The sequence below is a fragment of the Nanorana parkeri genome, unplaced genomic scaffold (genome assembly GCF_000935625.1).
Source record: "Nanorana parkeri isolate BGI_ZX_2015 unplaced genomic scaffold, ASM93562v1 scaffold1224, whole genome shotgun sequence".
NCBI classification, from domain to species: domain Eukaryota; kingdom Metazoa; phylum Chordata; class Amphibia; order Anura; family Dicroglossidae; genus Nanorana; species Nanorana parkeri.
Window position 1 is genome coordinate 80082 of NW_017307492.1, and position 21954 is coordinate 102035.

At 45.5% G+C, this 21954-nt stretch overlaps 1 protein-coding gene across 1 annotated transcript in view; it reads right to left on the reverse strand.

Annotated features, from left to right (window-relative positions):
- The window catches only part of LOC108797085 (ubiquinol-cytochrome-c reductase complex assembly factor 1-like), a 45545-nt gene extending 30791 nt beyond the window's left edge, over window positions 1-14754 (reverse strand). The window contains exons 1-3 of the mRNA XM_018568651.1: window positions 14587-14754; window positions 9940-10017; window positions 4980-5093 (exon numbers count right to left, since the gene is read on the reverse strand). Of these exons, the coding sequence (XP_018424153.1) occupies window positions 4980-5093; window positions 9940-10017; window positions 14587-14754 (360 nt within the window). The remainder of the gene's footprint in view (window positions 1-4979; window positions 5094-9939; window positions 10018-14586) is intronic.
- Between the last annotated feature and the right edge of the window lie 7200 nt (window positions 14755-21954).

Here is a 21954-nt window from a genome sequence, read left to right on the forward strand (position 1 = left end):
CCTGCCAGTGTCAGGCGTGGTATCTGCCATATCAATGGATGTCATGGCAACGGCAGGACGCTGCCTGGTGGAGGATGGCAGTAAGACAAGTGGCTAAAGCACAATAGTACAACAAACAACGACAGTCAGGCGGCGTAATATGCCGTGAGAGAACTCCAACACTTAAAGTGACATATGAACAAAATGCTGGCAAAAAATAAGTTGCATCATGAAATACCTGAAAAATTCACGAATTACTGTTAGAATTAAGGCAAAATAAGAAATAAAAGTATTAGAACCCAAATCCAAACATAATTGTCTGGTATGTTACTATATATGTAGCTGCATTGGCACAGAGACAGCTGATGCTTATCAAACGAGCCTTATTACGGGGTCATGGAAATGTAGTGCATTACATGGTTTAAACGCATGAGAGCCATAGAAAATAAGGAACATAAGCACAACTCTATTCATAGGTGTATATGGAACATAAAATGGGTGTGTGCCACTCATAATAAATGAGAATGACAAAAAAAAAGCTAGAGGCGTTGTTCTGAAGACGCATGAGGGCTAAAGCAGCATGTTGTTGTGCAAATAAAAAACGTAGGTGTAACTAGAATTGTAAATGTATATAGGACATAAAATTGCCATGCGTCAGGCGCATGATGAATAGGGTAACAGATGTAAGCCAAAAGGTACTGGTCATTCATGCTGAGATCCCAGACGCATGTGGATCAAATATGAGCACCACTGTTGCAGGAGTATGGGCAGCTTTGGGCCATACATCTAGAGAAATGTAGTAAGGTGATATTCTGGAAACATGATTGTAAACGCATGATGTCAAAACCTGACTAAGTCAAGGGGATAACCAATGTCAGCTGGTTATCACTGGGTCTAACCTAAAGAAGTGGTTAAAGAGACAATCTGGGGAAAGCAGTCATGGGACATGATATGTGAGAAAAAACTATTAAAAAAATTTAAAAATCCCTGGCTGTGGCAAAACCACCCCTGGGGAAACATCAGTCAAAGAACCATGGAGAAAAGCATACAGTCTGGGTCGAATTATCAGTCGGGGAGAAAGCATGTAAGGGTGAGGCTTGTGTTCAGCCCCCTGGGTATCACAGTATCCAATGTATGGATCCAAAATGCTACGCTAACATGCCCTGTCTACAGTTGGCATAGTCCATGACCACAATTGCACCCCCTTTATCAGCTAGTTTAATAATGATAGAGAAGTTCTCTTTCAAATCATTGGAAGCACTGAATTCCTCTCTATTTGGATTGGAATGAGTGCTACACATTGGGACCATGGTGAGAAACTCATGTTTCCTAGTCCTGGTATAGCTATCAATGGAGTTAAAATTCCCAGGAGGAATTAACTTGCTCTTTACATCGAATGAAGGTGTTGTGGTGCATGTAGGGTCAGATGGTTGTTTGAAGAAATACTGCTTGAGTTTAAGCATTCTTTCGTTTTTGAAAACCTCAACCTCAAACCCAAATGGGTCAAATTTGCTAGGAGAAAAGGAAAGGGCTTTGGCTAGAAGGCTGCACTCACCACTCGATAATGTCCTAGCGGAGAGGTTGATCACTGGGCTCTCTTGTTCTGTCTTCCACGGTGTATTCTTGTACTCACCCCTCGTGGTCTTATGGCCCCGCCTGGGTCGGCGTCGGTAAGACGAAAAGAATGAGGGGCGTCACTCTGGCGTGTAGAATCTATCCGTTCACTGTCTGTGGAGGATACAATAGCAATCCCTTGTTGTCTTGGGTGGCCACTTGTTCTCTGGAAAATGGTTCTGTTTCGTCTGTGATTGCTGCCGGTCAGCCAGGGGTATACACTTTCCTCCTGGTAGTCTTGGTTGACTTGGCAAAATTTATATCGCTTAATCTGTCTTTTGGGATGTTTGTGGGGTTCCTCAACTCCATCTTCCCCGGAATTGTTTTTAACCCTGAATTTCATGACACCAGTATCACATTCCTAGATGTCCAAGTTAATATTGCTAACGATCACCTTCAAACCACGTTGTTCAGTAAACCTACAGATCGCAATACTATACTGCATTACCACAGTTCTCACCTTAAACACCTACTTGCTAATTTACCCATATCACAGTTTATGCATGTTTTCAGCATTTGCTCAGATCCAGACGCATGTGATATACATGTCAAGGTGATGTACTCCAAGTTTCAACAAAGAGGGTACCCTCTACCTCTGTTCTGGACCACGCACTTGAGAGGGCAATAGACAAATTCTCCTCAACCACAGGGACAGACAAACCCTCTGGTAATAGACTGCCCTTTATTCAGAGGTTTACTGGGGCGTCACATCTCATCCGTAGATCCACAATTAAGAACCTGAACATCCTCAAAGCAGACAAACAATTGACCGCACATATTAAGACAGCACCATTGCAGGTGTATAAGCAAAACCTTGAAGGACCATCTAGTCTAGGCAGATCCCTGGCCTAATTACTGCAAACAACCATTTCAAATTTCACGACGCACAGGGTGCTATAAATGTTTTAACTGCAATGTCTGCAGTGCACTCATCACAGGCAAGACATTCTCACATCCACACAATGGGAAGAGATTTCAGATAAAAGGCTATCTTAACTGCATTACAGAGGCGCGTGTTTATCTTTTGAAGTGCCCATGTGGACTCGCATATGTGGGTAAGACCTTGGGACCATTCAAAAGACGCTTTCAAAAACATTGTAGCGATATCAGGTGTGCCATTAATGCCTCCGCCAAAGGTGACGCCCTGGATCTTAATAAACCAGTAGCGGTTCACTTTGCTGATCTACGACACCAGACCCATGAATTACGGGGGATGGTGATCGAACATGTCGCATTATCCCATCGTGGTGGGAACCATGACAAATCTCACCTCCACCTTCCACCTCTCACAAGCTTTTTGGATCCATACATTGGATACTATGATACCCAGGATGCTCAACACGAACCTCATTCTTACATGCTTTCTCCCCAACTGATCATTTGACCCAGACCGTATGCTTTTCTCCATGGTTCTTTGACTGATGTTTCCCCAGAGGTGGTTTTGCCCCAGCCGGGGATTTTTACATTTTTTTAATTGTTCTTTTCTCACATGTCATGTCCCATGACTGCTTTCCCCAGATTGTCTCTTTAACCACTTCTTTAGGTTAGACCCAGTGATACCCAACTGACATTGGTTATCCCCCTTGACTTGGTCAGGTTTTGACATCATGCATTTACAATCATGCTTCCAGAATATCACCTTAATACATTTCTCTAGATGTATGGGCCATAACAGCCCATACTCCTGCAACAGTGGTGCTCATATTTGATCCACATGCGTCTGGGATGTCAGCATGGATGACCAGTACCTTTTGGCTGACATCTGTTACCCTATTCATCATGCGCCTGTCGCATACCAATTTTATGTCCTATATACATTTACAATTCTAGTTGCTTGTCAAGTCTTGTGACATGTGTGGCTTCCCCCATCTCTGACGACACGGCTTCCACCAGATGGCGTTCTCTGATTGGTCCTTGGCTGGGGGCAGGTCTGGTACCTTTGACAGTGGCTGGCCACTCCTCCGTTGCTTGCTTAATGGCTGTTACACTTACTGTCAGTGGTTTTTGTAACTCTAGATCCATGCATCTTGATGATTGCTGCACACATGGCTGGTGATAATAGAACTTTCCCTATATATGCACAGTTTATCTACCGTGTTTCCCCGAAAATAAGATACTGTCTTATATTTTTTTGGGCTCAAAAAAACGCACTAGGTCTTATTTTCGGGGTAGGTCTTATATTTGAGCAATTCCCAAAAATAGTAATAGGTCTTATTTTCGGGGTAGGTCTTATATTTGAGCAATTCCCAAAAATAGTAATAGGTCTTATTTTCGGGGTAGGTCTTATATTTGAGCAATTCCCAAAAATAGTAATAGGTCTTATTTTCGGGGTAGGTCTTATATTTGAGCAATTCCCAAAAATAGTAATAGGTCTTATTTTCGGGGTAGGTCTTATATTTGAGCAATTCCCAAAAATAGTAATAGGTCTTATTTTCGGGGTAGGTCTTATATTTGAGCAATTCCCAAAAATAGTAATAGGTCTTATTTTCGGGGTAGGTCTTATATTTGAGCAATTCCCAAAAATAGTAATAGGTCTTATTTTCGGGGTAGGTCTTATATTTGAGCAATTCCCAAAAATAGTAATAGGTCTTATTTTCGGGGTAGGTCTTATTTTCGGGGAAACAGGGTATTTACCTGCATTCTTGTTGCCATTATCATGCTACATGATTACTGTATTTTGAATGTTTTTGGTGGGAATGTGATGTCATGATAATGTCAGTGAGACTTTTGGATTAGTTCACAATCACTGTTGGTGTGTATATAGATTCCTGTGTTACGCTTGCATTTATCACTTGTTTGTGTGATGAAGGGGATCCTGTGAGACCCCGAAACGTTGTTTAGCGTGTTCTACTTGCAACTAGTACGTTAATAAACATGTACTGAACTTGCTTTGGAGTGCTGGTGTCCATCCTTTACTTATATTTACCCAACATGACCCTGTATTTTATATTTTAACAAAAATTTGGGTGCTGATAAATGTTTTATAACAAAGTAGGGAAAACATTTTTTTTTCTTCTAAACTTTCGGTTCTTTTTTCATCATAGAGTAAAAAATAAAAACTCCAGTGGTGATTAAATAGCACCAAAAGAAAGCTCTATCTGTCCCCAAAAACGGTATAAAATTAATTTCAGTACAGCGTTGCATGACGGAATAAATGTCAGTCAAAGTACTGCAGCGCTGAATACTGAAAAATGGCCTGGACAGGAAGGGGGTTTAATACTTCGGTCAGCAAGCGGTTAACATTAAAACATGGGAAATCCACACTTGCGTGTAATTCATTTATCACACTGTCCCTGTTCTGTACACTTAAAGTGAACAAAAATGGCCAAGTTATACTGAAGGTCAAAATAACTACACTTAATATTAGGTTGGGACAGAGATATTACCTGTTTGCGCACATATTCCACCATCAGCTCTAACTGACGAGGATCGTCACAGCGTATATTGAAAAGATTTCGCCAAAGAGCAGCAGCCAACACTCGATCATCGGATATAATTCCCTACAAAAGAAAATGAAAAGACTTGATGCCTTGCCAGTATATAAGATCCATAGCTTTATCTAATGGTATGATGCCAAGATCAATCGCTGCAGCAATCACAAATTAACTTGTCACCAGGTTCATTAAAATCAGCCATATCAAAATTTATTTTTAATTAGTTGTTCTTTAAAACTTGGTATTAAACATAGACCTAATATTTTGACAAAGCATTGTAAAATTAATACCAACTGTGATAATTATAACAGATAAATTAATTGACAGATAGACCGTTCTTGATGAGTTATATTACATGGCTTGAAATCACCAAGGAGGCTTTTAAAAGAGATTTGTAGCAAGAATATTATTGTGAGTCTGCCAATTAAAGCAATGATGCATGTGATGTAGATATCTACACCTGTCAACCACGAAGGTAATTTCCCATTAGCCTTGCCTCCAATTATGATGCATAGTATCACAATCACCAGGTGCAAAACAGAAAAAAACAAAGTCTGAGGCGCAACTGCCCTTGGAGTTGAATAGGTGAGGGTATGGCAGGGGTTAAATGGGCTAGGGCATGCAGGTTAAATGCTGCCCGAGAAGCAGTTTCGTAGATATTTTTCCCTCCGCAATGTAATCAATATCAGGGGTGGAGGGAGAAATAAAAACAAAAAACAAAAGAGGTGCACATGAAAATGGAGGCAAGTTGAACGGTGTGTGGTGCATATATCAACTCACCGCGAGGTTCTTGGGGAAGTGTTGTCATCGACGACGGGGTTCCTGTTGGAGGCAGCGTCCGGCGGTCTCTTCTGGGACTGGGTGCAGGGATTCAGATGCCGGGTCGGGGTGCGATTCTATCGGATGCCTGTGTGTGGGACGTGCTGCTGGGCTGGGTTGCGATGACTCAGGTCACGTTGTTTTGGCGGAGCTGGAGCGTCTGGTCTGGTGGCAACCTGTGTGTGGGACGTGCTGCTGGGCTGGGTTGCGATGACTCAGGTCACGTTGTTTTGGCGGAGCTGGAGCGTCTGGTCTGGTGGCAGCTGGTGGACGTCAACCACGTCCTGTGTTTGAGGAAAATCTGGTACGCTGGCGGGTGGGGGACGCCGATCACGTCCTGTGTTGGATATGGAGCTTGCGGTGCGGGCAGTGGCTCTCTGTACGAGGTGGCTGAGTGACAAGGTGCGCAGGCGCCGCCGAGTGACGGGGGTCCTGTTGGTCCAAAAAAGGGTCCAAATCCACCACTCCCCCACCCCACAGCCTCCACATCGGAGCAGACCCCCTCCCCTAAACCACAACCAGAGCATTTTTTAGGATCGGGCCAAGCCCGCCCACAAAAAAGAAAAAAACCAGAAGAGGTACCAGAGGAGGAGCACATCGTACCAACCAGCACAAAAAGAGAAAGACAGCACCCACCGAGTCCACAGTAAAAATATTCAACCTCTCAGACCACATCCTGACCCCCCAAGAAACCTCCATACTTAACAAAGGATTAAGCTTTGCACCAGACATCAAACCCAACTCGTTCACACTATTTAAAGACCTCAACAAGTTCATCCGACATTTAACCCTAAAAAGACACTATAATAACACAACACTCGCCGATGGATTAGTTGAAGCAAACTGTACTACCGCCATACCAACAGATCAAATAGACAGCAACACAGATGAAGATATCTTGAACATTCTTGAGGAACTGTATGATCCCAATTACCCCTCTGACCTCGAGCCAGGAGAATGGTCGTTCCCCAACATCATACACAGCTCGTTACGCCCCCTGTCCACCTTCTACCCACACAAATCAAAAGGTAACTTCATAGATACCTTTTACCAGGTCACATACTCGGATTTCAAAAAATTATGTGACACCAACACATCACACAATAGGACGGAAAACAAACACAAAAAGTCTAACCTCTCCCGCAAAGAACAAATAGCTCTCAAAACCCTGACGAACAATGCCAACATCTCCATAAGACAGGCGGACAAGGGCGGCGGCATAGTTATACAAAACCGAGCAGACTACATCAACGAAGCTAACCGCCTCCTGTCAGACAACTCCACTTATTGCTCCCTCCCCACGGACCCACTACCCGAATTCCTCCAGGAACTAAAAACGCTAACTGACACGGCATTCAAGGAGAAGGTGATCACGAAGAAAGAAAAAGCTGTCCTCTGCCCCTCACAACCAAAAACACCTTTTTTCTACCATTTACCCAAAATTCATAAAAACGAAACCACACCCCCAGGCCGTCCGATTATATCAAGTATTGACAGTCTTACCAGCGGCCTGTCAAAATACGTAGATCAATTTCTACAACCCATTGTCATCACATTACCATCCTACCTCAGAGACTCCAGTCACCTAATAGACACATTAAGCCACTACACCTGGGAGCCCACCTACCACTGGGTATCCCTGGATGTGTGTTCCCTCTACACATCCATCCCACACAATATAGGCCTACAAGCCTTACAATATTACCTTTCACAACAACCGGCATTACATCACAAACAAGCCCAATTCATTCTGAACTCAACAAGATTCACACTCGAACATAACTATTTTTCGTTCCTCGACAAATTCTATCTCCAAACCCAGGGCACAGCCATGGGAGCGAATTATGCCCCCAGTTACGCAAATCTAACGATGGGCTACTGGGAGCACTTCCACATTTGGCGTAACAACCCCTTTTCACAACACCTGACGTATTACGGCCGGTACATAGATGATATCATCATCATTTGGGACGGACCCCCCGATACCATCAGTGCCTTTGTGTCACACTGCAACAGCAACCCACTCGGCCTCAAATTCACACATGTCCTGGATAATCTCAAATTAACCTTTCTGGACCTGGAACTCACCCATAGTGACAAGACCATAGTCACCACCACTCACTTCAAACCCACTGCCGGCAATTCATATCTACACTACGATAGTTGCCACCACCCCTTATGGAAACGGAATGTCCCCAAGGGTCAGTTCTGGAGACTAAACAAAAACTGCACGAGAAAAGATGACTACCTGAAACAAAGCCTCCACCTCAAGAAGAAATTCATCGAGAAAGGTTACCCTAAGGATCTTATAACCAAGGCCCAAGAAAGTTTTCTGACACAAAATACAGTACTGAACAAGGAAACTAAACACCACACACAAAAAGATACGGCGAGATTCATCACACCCTTCAACAGCAAATTCAAGGCCATCGAGTCCATACTAAGAAAGAACTGGCATTTGCTCCTTTGTGACCCCAAACTAGGCTCTATACTCCCTAAGAAACCCACAGTAGTATTCAAAAGAGCCAAAAGCATCAAAAACATAGTGGCACCAAGTAAACTATCAATCAAGAAAACCAAAACCTTCCTATGTGACAACAGGACAGGCGTCCACAAATGCAAAAAACTCCTCTGTTTAACCTGCCAGTTCATAACACACGGTCAGAACTCCTTTCAAGACAGTTGCGGTAACAAATTCCCCATACACCAATTTGTCACCTGTGACCATGACTTCGTGGTGTATGGCCTAAGATGCCCCTGCAACCCACCTGCAACCTACTGCGACTACCACAAGCGTCCTATCCATTTTTGGACCAACACGACCGCCGTCGCTCGGCAGCGCCTGCGCACCTCGGCACTCAGCCACCTCGTACAGAGAGCCACTGCCCGCACCGCAAGCTCCGTATCCAACACAGGACGTGATCGGCGTCCCCCACCCGCCAGCGTACCAGATTTTCCTCAAACACAGGACGTGGTTGACGTCCACCAGCCGCCACCAGACCAGACGCTCCAGCTCCGCCGAAACAACGTGACCCGAGTCATCGCAACCCAGCCCAGCAGTCCAGCAGCCCAGCAGCACGTCCCACACACAGGCATCCGATAGAATCGCACCCCGACCCGGCATCTGAATCCCTGCACCCAGTCCCAGAAGAGACCGCCGGACGCTGCCTCCAACAGGAACCCTGTCGTCGATGACAATACTTCCCCAAGAACTTCGCAGTGAGTTGATATATGAACCACACACCGTTCAACTTGCCTCCATTTTCATGTGCACCTCTTTTGTTTTTTGTTTTTATTTCTCCCTCCACCCCTGATATTGATTACATTGCGGAGGGAAAAATATCTACGAAACTGCTTCTCGGGCAGCATTTAACCTGCATGCCCTAGCCCATTTAACCCCTGCCATACCCTCACCTATTCAACTCCAAGGGCAGTTGCGCCTCAGACTTTGTTTTTTTCTGTTTTGCACCCTTACCAAGTGGACACCCCGGTCCATTTTGAACTGAAGCCGCACGCCACCCCCATCTCAACACCATCCTCCTCCACAAAGCCCCCACCCAATCAAAAGTTCTGAGAAAGTCAGAAACAAAAAAAACCCATCCCTCAGGAGAGCGCCGTCACACAGGACTTGAGTCCTCAATTTTTCTATCACAATCACCAGGGACCACTGCAAGAAAGCATTGTATTCTATGAAGAGCAGTGAACTATGGTTGGACCACCTGTAGCCCGTTCATTCGGAGTTCCTCCTTTGTTTGTTATGCCTTCAAAAATAATAATGTTGTATAAAAAAACCCAGATAACTCAATTTTATGTTTCTAACAGTGCCCCTGTATACTTACTATGCATTCCTGGAACTATATCACAAAGCAACTGGTCATTTTTTTAAAAACATTTTTATTTTGCCATCTGTGTCCTATCTGTTTCAGTGACCAATGTCACAAGAACAGGAGAGCTCTTAACAATGGTCACCCCTGTTCTTGTAACAGCTAAGAGGAGATTTTCAAATCCCTTTGTGAATATGGGAAAAAAGGCCTTCTAAGCCTTCTAAGCTATTGATAACTGGCTGATGTTACTGCAGTTTATAATTACTTACCTCATCATATCCAAATATTGAAGCATAGAATATCTCAGTGAAAGCGTTCATAGTTTTTTTCATTGTCACTGAATCTATCTGAAAGATACAAACACAAAACAGATCCATTTACTCTGGTTTAAAAAGACAATTCATGTTCAAATCAAATTCAATTGTGTTAAATAAAAAAACAAATTTTTTTTTCCCCAAAGCATCAAAACTATTATTTGTGCAGTTACTCAAAATCCATTGTTAGGAAATTAAAGTTTCAGGAGACATATGAAGCCATATAGAAAACTACCAACTGACAATACCTTCCTTTTGTCTACCAAAGCAGCCAACATAGAAATTACTACCAAAAAATCTGTACAAAGGTAATACACATTTCAGTTTTAATACAAATGTACAAATGTAAATATAAATGGATAACCAAAACTCAACAGCCGGCATTTCCCTAATTCTTTGGTCGCCCAAAGAGCTGGAGTTCTTCTTTTTTACCCAGGTGAATGTGTAAGAATAGTAGAAGACACATGTGCATGCCTCTGGCATCATCAGGACCAAATAAAATGTTTATTTACTGTAATGGGAGGGTGCTCGAGTCAGTTACTCTTGAACCTTTAAGTATATCTGTGCCTTGAATCATTAATCCTGCTTTCTACTAAATTCTGACCACAGCCTGTCCTTTGCATTCCATTTCTACTGTTTAGCAACCATAGATCAGCAAACTAGAATGGTCACCATAGGCGACAACAATGGTCACCAAGAACAACATTGGTCTCCATAGGTGACCATTGCCTGCCTGTTTGCCATCAGCCCTAAACCCTGTCTCTTACAATTCCACCTAAACACCGAAGCAACACTGCTTCGACAGTCTTCACATCTGATATCAGGAGTCAGGCAAACATGAGGGATATGATCTAGAAGTTTATGCTGCAAAACTCAGACCAAAACCTACACTTAAACATGGGTTTTCTGGTGAATACAGGACACTCCTCAGACTTTTTCCTCAAGAATGCTCATTCCTACTACTGGTGGCACAGAGGACAATGTATAGGTACCTATGACATTTTGTTTTATACATGTAGCTATGGGTGTTATAGGCAGCTGTTTCACATAAAATATATTTAAACTAATTGAATATTTGTAATTATCCTTTAAACTTTACACTCCATTAATACAGTAAACAAGTAAAACAACAAAAACACAAAAATAACCTTCCTGCTTACTGTGTAGCATTCTGTCTGCTATAACAGGTCCACTTGAAATAAACTCATTACAGTTTTGAAAATACCTATACCGAGGCAGCCCAGTGTTTGCCGTGGTTTAGGTAGATATTTATTTATATGTCCCTGGTCCTCTCCGTAATATGCTTGACTTAAAAAAAAGCCATACTTGGAATTGGGTCCACCTGCTGCCTTCTCTACAGACTGTCAGTGACACCAGCCAGAACACAGAGTCGCTAGATGCGCTAGCCTGCAAAAATGAGGTTTATTCCATTAGAACAGCTTCTAATGACATTTTCTTAATCATCAGAAAGGTGCACCACTTGAATATATAAGGTTATTTTGGCAAATGCTATTGGACCCTGTACATTACATGGATACTCTATTTCTTCAGTAATTTGGTATTCTTCCCACCCCCAAGAAAAAAAAAAAAACAGTTTAAAGCTGGAATTGTGACATTAAACTCTAGGCCATTCTGTCAAAGTGATGGTAAAAAGATACTTAGTCATTTCAGTGTGAAAGCCAAGACAATTAAGCCCTGTTCCAAAAGCACTTTGCTTGAGTTTTCAGTTAACATCATATTTTGCCTTTAATGGTAAATTACCCTGGGATTTCTTAAGTACTACATTTTTATTCATGTAATGGGGCTACAATACACACATGTAAACACAAAGAAAGCAGCCACTTTGAAGCAGAATCTTCTCAAAGTGTTGGCTCATAGACCATATTATAAAGCTTATAACTGCTTATCTCTAGTACTGGAATCACTTTGCTGTAATCACCCCAGCCAAGGCCTTTACTATTCTATTCTCCAGAGGGGTGAATACCAAAACATACATAACAATGACTGCCACGCTGAGCATAAAGTGGAATATGAAATTAAATCTGTGGCACAGCCTGGGTTACTGTACCTCAAACTGAATCTTAAAGGAGAACTGTGAGGTGAGTGATTTTCACTCAACCTCATAGTTCGAGCCGACATATGACATTGAAACTGTCACACGTCGGCTCAATAGATCAGGAAGTGAGCGAACGCATACCGTCGCTCGCTCACTTCCCGATCCTGTCCCTGCAGAGAGCCGTGACTGTCACTCACGGCTCCCTGCAGGGATTCCCCCCCTCCCCGCTCCTCCAGCGCTGACTGGAGGAACGAATGGGGGAGGGGGCGGGTACAGCTGGCTCTGCCTCTAGATAGGCAGAGCCAGCTGTCAATCACGCAACTGGGTGGGTCTCGACAGTAATGTCGGGATCCGTCCCGGCTTCGGCGATCTCAGTATAGCGCGAGCTGTAGCTCGCGATATACTGAGCTTTGGGTCACGGGAGGACGCTAGTTTATGTCCTCCCGTGACCCTGAGGAGAACTATGGGGAAAAGCACTTACACCATAGTTCTCCTTTAAAGCCTATTCCATTACAGTGGAGCTACAGTGCACTGCAAGGGTTAGCTGCTTGGTTTTGTCTATGTGGTTTCTTTAAAGCAGTGTTACCTGATCCCTGCTCCCCCAGCACTTGGCTGTGGAATATCCCTCAGCGTCTGTGCTTCTAATGCAGGGCTATAGACTTCGCTTGGTTGTCATTCTGACCCTCTGCCTTCAATATTTTTTAAGATACTGAACAAGTCGGTATATTAGGAATTCTGACTCGACTCTGACTCTTGTTGCTGAATTATTGTTGCTGGTTCAGAGACTAAAAGTATTTAAGGCAGAAACAGCAAGGCAGCAAGCATTTGCAGAAATAGGCCATCAATGACACTCTCTTGGGTGTTAAGTGTGGTGTATTTCAATTATGTTGTTATTGTAAAATTTATCTGAAAAAAATATTATATATTTCTTTTTATATGTATTCTTGCTTCCGTTTCATAATTTTATGATGTATACACACATTTTGTTGGCCTGTACTTATAACATCTAAGGGTACCCACAAAAGATACGACCCAACGTTTATGAGAAGCCCACAAACTTCACTGACCAAAGGAAGCAGTGATTTAACAAATTAGAAAATCATACACATTGGCATATTGATTAGCTGGCAATGGCAGGTTCTGGAGCATGCCACCCATGCCCCTCTCAACTGAGGCAACCATTTAGGTTTAGAGTATCACTGGCAGACTGTGGTGTTTGAGGCCAGTCAGATTATGCCTCTAACCACTGTCATCCTAGAGCTAGCCATAGACTTTAGGTCATTGCCAAATGTGCAGTCTGAATCTAATTGCCTTAAACAATTTTGTGATAAAATTCTGTCCCCATATACCTCAGCAACAGGTGCATCCATCCCTAACACCCCTCAATTCACCCTTTGTCTATGATTCTTGGACCAATCAAATCTATGAAAAAAAATCCTACATCATTTAACTTCAGTACTTATCTGCAGTACGAGACGTGAACCCCCACCACTGGCAACTGCAAAAAAGAATTTCAATAGCTGAATGGGTTTCAGAACTACACATGGGGCCCCCGGGCAATACCAGATTATAGGGCCTCCTGGTGCTCCGCCCATATACAAGCCCCACCCACAATAGCAGGTATACTCATTAAAAATGAATTGCAGGGGAATTTCAAAATCTAGATTAATAGGTGATTTCGAAAAATTAGCTAAATTGCAGAATTTTCTGGTTTGGCTATTTTGCTGTGGGATATTTAAAGGAAACATGTACATAGACTGCCATTACTGAGATTTTGAAAATGTTATTTGTCTGAAGGCTTCAGCACTTCGCAGTTCCCAGATTGGGAAGTCTAACTTTCTATGACTTTTCAGGCTAAATACTATTTCCTTGAGGGTGACTATGAACATATTGAGGCCAGGGATAGCTAGCGCTTCTTTAGAAGCATATCTATCTTCTAAGTCAGCCTTTCTCAACCAGGGTGCCTTCTGGCTTCCTCTGGGGTGCGTCATCATTTTCTGATAGTAGGACTCTGAGGTGAAGGGGGAACTGTGATGTAAAATGAGGGATTCCAATATGAAAGGGGGCTCTGATGTGAAAGGAGATTCTAATGTGAAGGGGGGGCTTACACTGTACAGCAGTGCAGAATACCATCAGCTTTAGAGGACTACAAATCCCAACGACACATTATACAGCAATGCCGAATTGCAACCGGCTATAGAGGACTACAAATCTCAGTGATACATTATACAGCAATGTAGAATAATATGAAGCTACATACTTTGTCCTCCATGTGCTGGAGATGTGGAGCCAAAGTGGGCACCATCTTGCATGTTTTTTGGTCCTGCCCTGGGATATGCTCCTTCTGGGACTCAGTCTGTGACATAGTGTATAGGTTGGTGGTGGATGGCCCGGACTTTTCTCCTGCGAGTTATCTCCTGCACTTGACCTCCATGCCTTGGACTAAATACAAAAGATCCCTTACACGATATCTTCTCAATGCCGCTCGGGCCTGTATCCCCCTCCCCTGGCATCAAATGCAGGCTCCAACCATTCGTTTGTGGTACTCCAAGGTCAACAAGGTTTGCTGTATGGAGGATCCGACCTCTACATTGCACAACACGGTGGACCTTTTTCTTGACGTCTGGAGGCCCTGGCTCTTCCTCAAGGAGTCTGAGGACTATTGCACTACGATGCTCCCGGTGGACCCCTCGGGGTAGGTGGGAGCTACGCATACTTGGGGTGTAGACCTCTAATTTCACCGGGCTGTTTTCTCTCTGACTGTCCCTACCCGTCTTTCTCCTGTATCTTGGCCCTCTCCTGGTCTCTCCTTTCCTGTCTGAGTCACGATCCTCACCTGCCTCCTCTCACCTGGAAGTTCCTTCTTCCCTCCTTCCTCCCCTTCTTTTATGTTTTAGGCTCATGCTTAATTTGCCACTGAGTAAGGTTATACACCGCCTGAATGGCATCTCCCCCCCCACTGGAAGTCCCGAAAATGTCCCTTGAAGTATTTGCTATTGTAGAGGATGTATACCATCTACTTGTGCTAGCCCCTCATGGGAGGTTCCAGATCATTTGTTATGATGCTTTATGTGTTTTAACCAATACAGTGAAAATGTGGCCCTCCCTCTACTGGATACATTTTATGTGTTGTGGCAGTGTAGAGTGGGAAAAGGGTCACCCAGGACTCTCAGCCAGAGGGGCTGAACGGCTCCAGGAAAGTACTGTTACTAGGAAAGAGCTGGTTTTACAACTCATTCCGGGTTTTCTGGATTATAGTTGGTATCCTGGAGCCGGGAGATTTCTAAGTGAACTGGGAGGGAAGAAATCTCTATTCCTGGGACCGGGCTTTAGTGGTGACCAGCACCAAATGATGGTGCACCTGTGCACAGCGCTTATGAGGAGGATGCTGGGTCAGGTTCAAGGCTCCACCTGGGTGACAGAGGTCTCTGCAGGAGTCAGGAGGGCTCCACCCTGGGACCAGTCTGTGGCTGGCGGACTGAGGAGTGTGTCACCTGTGTGGTGAAGAGTGTTTGGTAAACACGCAACCTAAAGTCGGGGGACTTTGAAAGTGCTATTTTGCTGAAGAAAGAAAAAACTGTACTTTGTGTTTGAAAACCTTGCGAGGGTAAACCTGTGTGGACTTTTGAGTTGGATTCAATAAAAGGGGGCAAGGAAGCCCTTAAAAGAAGTAATAAGCGAGTGTATGCGTCCTTAATGCGCTACCTTTGGAAGCTAAATCTCACATATGGTGGAGAATGCGGGCAGCCAGCGCTACCTCTCACAGAAGCTGTTTCTCAAAGCATTGGAAAAACGGTGGAGTTCCAGCTAATGTAAGTTCATGTGTTTGTGAACGGTGTTTCTCGTGAGACAAGTAGAGATTGTATGATGTGTAAAGCAGGTGAGCTAAGGCCTGCAGGACAAGGAGAAGTCCTTAAAGAGACAATGCTCTAAAACTTTTTCTGTGGACTGTGAAACAGTGTGCAAAGCTGCTGTGTTTTGCACAAAATCGATTGTCTGACAGGATGGGGCGGTCAAAGAGAAAAGACTGTTATGAAAAAATGGTTGAAAGAGTTTGGTGGCTAGAGGGATGGTCAACGCCTGTGGAAAATACACAGGTGCCAGATTGTGAGTCTGCTGTGGACTGGTGCAAGCGACATCTGGCAGCGATAACACCAGCCACTACAGTGAAAAATCCTGCTCTGACTACTTGGAGAGAGCGAGGGCTGAACAGAGGTCCCGCAGGTATGCAGTTGTCAGTAGCAACGCCAGTGAACGCAGGGTTGCTGACTGCATGCCATGGAGGTCGCCTGCAGAGGGGTGGAGCCAAAAAAAGATGCCTGGAAAGAGGATCCAGTGCAGCCAAGAGAGCCAGCCAGTGTCAAAGGGGAGGGTGTCATCTCTCATGGCAACTGGGAAGCATGCGTCGCCTGGAGAGAGTCCAGCACAGCCAGCCAGTGCCCAGAGGAAAAGTGCCATTTCCCATAGCAACCAAAGAGAAAGTGTTGTCGGGAGAGAAAAACCTGAGCGACAGCGAAGCCCAGCGGAATCACCGTAAGCTTCAGCGTGCCTGGAAAGCAATGCAGAGGAATCTTTTGGGTGAAAATCGCACTGCACAATGCACAGTGTGTAGTCAGTGGGGGCATAGCATGGTGTCATGCCCTGAGATGTGGGGTCCTCCTCAGCCTTCAACGTGTTTTGGATGTGGTCAACTGGACCATAGGTCTGCAACATGCCCTGTATTATGGGGTACCCCTGGAGATCCTGATGGGCATGAGAGGGAGCCTGCATGCCCAGGGTCTGGTGATAATGTGTCTGCAGTTGCCCCTAGCAACGTGAAGAGTTCCATGGAGCCGGCAGGGGGTGCCAGAGAGAAGTGGACAGTGTCAGCCCAGATCCAGCGCTCTCAATTGAAGTCAACCACAGTGCCTGCGGTGGTGGGTAAGACTGTCCTGAATTAGCTGTGTGCTGGGACTGATAATACAGTCATTGGAGAGACTGACTGTAACAATTTGTGTGGAGTGGGAGTGTTGCCAGTTGGGCAACCCACCAGATATGTGGAGAGAGACTTGCCGCTACATAATGTGTTGTGTAGTGGGGAGGCAGGGGTTGAAAACGCATGTGACAACGCGATTCCTCCTAATGCAAGTATTGACTTAAAGCTTGGTGCTCATGCAAACATTATTGATGCAGAGTTAAAAAATGATAACAATGCCTGTTTTGATGTGCTGTACAACAATGATGGTGAAAATGTGTTGCCTACAGAAGCAACTAAGATATGTGCCAAATAAATATCTTCGGAAGCCTCAGGGGGGCCCAGTAAGTTGGAGCTAGAGGTTTCCCAAGATAATTGTGGTGCTGGTAAAACAGGTAACAGTAATGTACTGATGCAAGGGTTAATTGCAGAGCCGCAGGCTCACAGTGTGGAAAAGGTGATAGTCCAACCTGCTATGAGCAAAAATGGGAGGTATAATGATGTACCTGCTGAAATTGGTAATGTGTCCAATGCTCAGCTACCTGTGTCTCCTTCGCTGGATGGGTCGGTACTGCGGAATACCTTCGAATGGAACACAGATAGTATAAATTGGGATGGTTTGTCAAAACAGTTGTTAGCAATAATGGCAGAGGCCTATGTTGATAAAAATGGGGTGGACACCATTTCTGCTGTTCCAGACAGAGGGGCTGTTAACCAGATTGCAGAAGAGGGCACACATGCCGCAGCAGGTGTTCACAAGTTTGAAGGGCTGGAAAATTATGGTAAAACAGCAGGAATCTTGTCTGGGACCCCAATAATAAATAAAATTGAACAGAAGGGTGATGATGATGATGATGATTCGGTTGCACTTGACACTGAGACATCAGAGCAGCTGCCAATAAAGATGGGTTACTTAGAAGTTACCATGGGAGATGACTGCTCCACTGGGTGTGGTTCCCCTGCAGACACTGCTCAGCTTAAGAATGACAATATGGGTAAAATTCTGGAAAAGAGTGACCTTTTTGGGAAATATGATGCGTTACAAAAATGTAATAATCCAGCTTCTATGACTAACATAAATGGTGCGTCTATGGTGAGAAATAATGATGGGTTGGTTGCTGTAAGCAACAACATGAGAACCAAAGTGTTAAATAAGGAGCAAGAGGCTGACAGTCAATCAATTAGTAGCAGAGGCTCTGGTGCTGAACTGAAAGGGCTTCTTAAAGATGAGATCAAGAGTGATCCGAGTGTGCCAGGGGGGAGCTTGCCAATAGAGTGATAGCACCTGACTGCCCAGAGGGGGCAAGTCAGCTGCGGGATGGAGATGCTGAGGACTCTGTTAGCCATGAGATTGAAGGGGTTAACCTAAACATGGATGGCCAGAAAATAAGTTGTGTCAGAGATGAGACCGCTGACGCAGAAACTGAGTGCATCGCCAATGGGACTGCCCCTGAACATAGTGAGGTTGACCGTAAAGAGACTATTACCCTCACGCTCCAGATCTCGATCTTTGTGGCCTGCCCCGGATCAGGCACGGAGAGATACGGATCCCCGCTCCTCCACAGAAACCTAACCAACTCTCCGGAGTCCTTCCTCTAATCCTGCTCTCATGCCCGGGCACGCGGATCATTACTGCACAACGAGATCGGATCTAGGGCCTAGTTTTCCAACTGACTCTGCCTGCTGGGGTTTTCCTGGAGCCCAGCGGTGAATTGTCCCACATCTTTCCAGATCCCTGCTGTGATTGTCCGTTCTCGGATACCGGCTTCCACGGAAGGGGTGCCTACAGAGACGTATCCTGTTTAATCCAGTTGTGACTATTTCTCGTACACATTTTACAATTGTTTTTTCTATGTTTTCTTTTTTATTCATTTTCTTTTTTGAAGGTTGGACACCCTGTTTGTGCTGAATAGCTCTGGGTGTTGCTGTGGTGCTTCCGAGAGAGTCACACAAATGTAAACTGCACCAACGTTGATGCCGTCTGCCTGCTAGCATGGAGTCGGTACTTATCTGAGGTGACTACCTTTCAGGTTAGGGGATTCGCCTGTCGAAGGGGAGTCCCTGAAGGCTGTTAAGCAATGCCGACCCTACTGTTCCAAGCTTTGCTGTTTACATATGTTTTTACATGTTCCTAATAGCTGGGCCGGGGAGTGCCCTCGAGGGGGGTCCTCCCTGACCACAAAGTATGGTCTAATTTACAGTTGTATTAAAGGATAGTGGGGTTCCCGCTGCCTCCGTAGTGCAAATATAATGACTCAACTAAGTGCCTCTTCTGGAGCTCCACTAGAAGCCTGTCTGAACACTTTCCCCCACTAGTGTTACCCCCACGGGTCCGTCTGGTATGGCTTGGGGGAATTTTTTGAACTTCAGTTCAATAGTGCTTCCCTCCCTATACCCTCCCATCCCCGCTTTTCCTCTCTCTGCTTTCTCTTCTCTTCTGGTCCCCATCTCCACCTTACCTCAATCTCCATCTCACTCTCCCCAAACCCCCCCCTTCTAGTCTTTTTCCGCCCCTCTCTTGGGGGTCTCTCCCTACTCTAGCTCCAGCCTGGAAATGCCTCCTTAGCGCCTCCTCTCCCGCTATGTGAGGGGACTGAACATCTCAGAGAAGCGTGCTATGGTGCTGCACGAACTGCATAGGCAGCGCGCACATATTGGCTTTCTCCAGGAGACCCACTTCCGCATGGGCCATGCTCCATCGCTCAGAGATCGCAGGTACCCGGTGGCTTACCATAGCTTCTCCCCTGATAAGAGGTCTCTGGGAATTTCTGTTATACTTTCCAGAGGGTTGCCCTGGGTATTTCTGGACATGCATGCAAGGGAGGAGGGTCGCCTGTTGATGGTCAAGTGTAAGATAGAATCGCAGATGGTCACTCTGGTTAATGTGTATCTACCTAATCCAGCCCAGATGCCATTCCTGGAAAGGATACTGACTCTGATAGATGACTTCAAGGAAGGGGCTCTCGTAATAGGAGAGGATTTTAATATTTTCTTAGATCCTGGGATGGTCTCCTCCAGACCCACTTCCCGCCTGTCAGGAACGGCGCTGCGCAGGCTTAAAAGATGCCTCCACTCCCACCAACTCTCTGATGTATGGCGGGTTCATCACCCTTTAGTGAAGTACTACTCCTTCTCCTCAGCTAAGCAGACTTATACGCGCATCGATTACTTTTTGGTCCACCACTCCATTCCGCTTCTGGTTTCTGAAGCGGCCATAGGCAACATCACTCTGTCTGACCATGCCCCTATACAGATTCAGCTGGACATGGGCTCCGCAGAGACCAGACCGTGGCGCTTTAACGAGACCCTGCTTCAAGACCCAGCCCTTGCGGGGGAAATTGCGGATGATCTACAGACTTACTTTTCTCTGAACTCCGCCTCTGAGTGTTCCCCTTATTTGATCTGGGGGCCGCAAAAGGCCTATATTAGGGCTATCGAAGGCTGCCCCTGCCTTTTTATTATCCACGGAAGTGGAGAAGGCCTTCGACAGGGTTGACTGGGCCTTTATGGGACTTACCCTGGAACATGTGGGCCTGGGCCCACATATGCTTTTGTGGGTACTGCCCCTCTATTCCACACCGTCAGCCAGGGTACAACTTAATGGGTCATTGTCGCAGGTGTTCTCGATCTCTAACGGTACCTGCCAGGGATGCTCGTTATCCCCATTGATCTTTGTCCTCACCCTGGAACCCCTGCTTCGGTCGATCAGGGCCAACCCAGACATTGGAGGAGTGGAGGTGGATGGCCAGACTCATAAGGTGGTGTAGCGCCCATCACCTTTTGTGATGTGACTACTATGCATTTAATGATAGCCAGTGCTGTAGACAGCCTGGCTGGATTTGTAGTGGCGATTACATGGTTAATCCCAGGTGTCTAACCTTGACTGTACCCCCATGGGCGAAGTGAGACTCTGACATAATGTGGGACAGCCAATAGGAGACACTGTAATATGTGTACAGTACAGCAGCCAATTACAGGCAGTGTGTACATATATTGGTGGGAGCTGCCATGTGCTCTCTCTCTCTCGCCGGGACCAGCCATGGCTTAGGGCGGGGTCCTGTTCAGCCGGCCCCCCAGACTAGGCCGAGACCTGGGGGTGGGCATGGTCTGTGGTGAGGAAAAAGGTTTCCCTGAGGCCTCCAACAGGGAAGAGGCCTGAGAAATGAGAGAAGGAGAACCAGGACTAGTGCAGCCTCTGGAGGTACCCTGGAACTATGTGGGCCTCAGAGCATGGTCGGTATCTTTCTGGGATTGTGGAGCTGCATGGCTACTTTCACAAGATCCGGTGAGTCTGGCCGCCTACGCGGATGACCTGCTCTTCTTTTTGACGTCCCCGGATGTGTCCCTTCCGAACCTGCTTCATGAATTCGCCAGATACGGGGACTTATCGAACTTTCATGTTAACGGCCAGAAGTCGGAGGCCCTGAATCTTACCCTGCCTAGCTCTCCGGTGTGACAAATACAGTAAAATTTTCCTTTCGCGTGGTCCTAGACCTCCATAAAATATTTGGGCATCCAGCTCCCATGAAACCTGGCACACACTTACTCCCTGAATTTTTTGCCCTTACTTCAGAAGATCAAGGTGGACCTATTGGGGTGGTCTCGTCTAGCGTTCTCCTGGAAGGGCAGGTGTAACGTTATCAAACAAAATGTCCTCCCAAGACTGCTCTACCTCATTCAGGCACTGCCCATCTCAATACCTAAAGGATTTTTTGTGTCGGTTCAGTCCCTGATTTTGCCAGCCAGAATACGTCACTCCATTCTCCGCCGTCCCAAATGGTTTGGGGGACTAGCTCTACCCAATATCTACTTTTACTATATGGCTGCCCACCTGACGCGTATCCTGGATTGGTGCCACCATGCAGCACTGAAACCGTGGGTGCCCCTAGAACAGTCATTCTCACAGTTACCCCAGAAGACTCCCCTGGTGCCATAGGGTTCCTCAGGCGCTTCGTTCCCA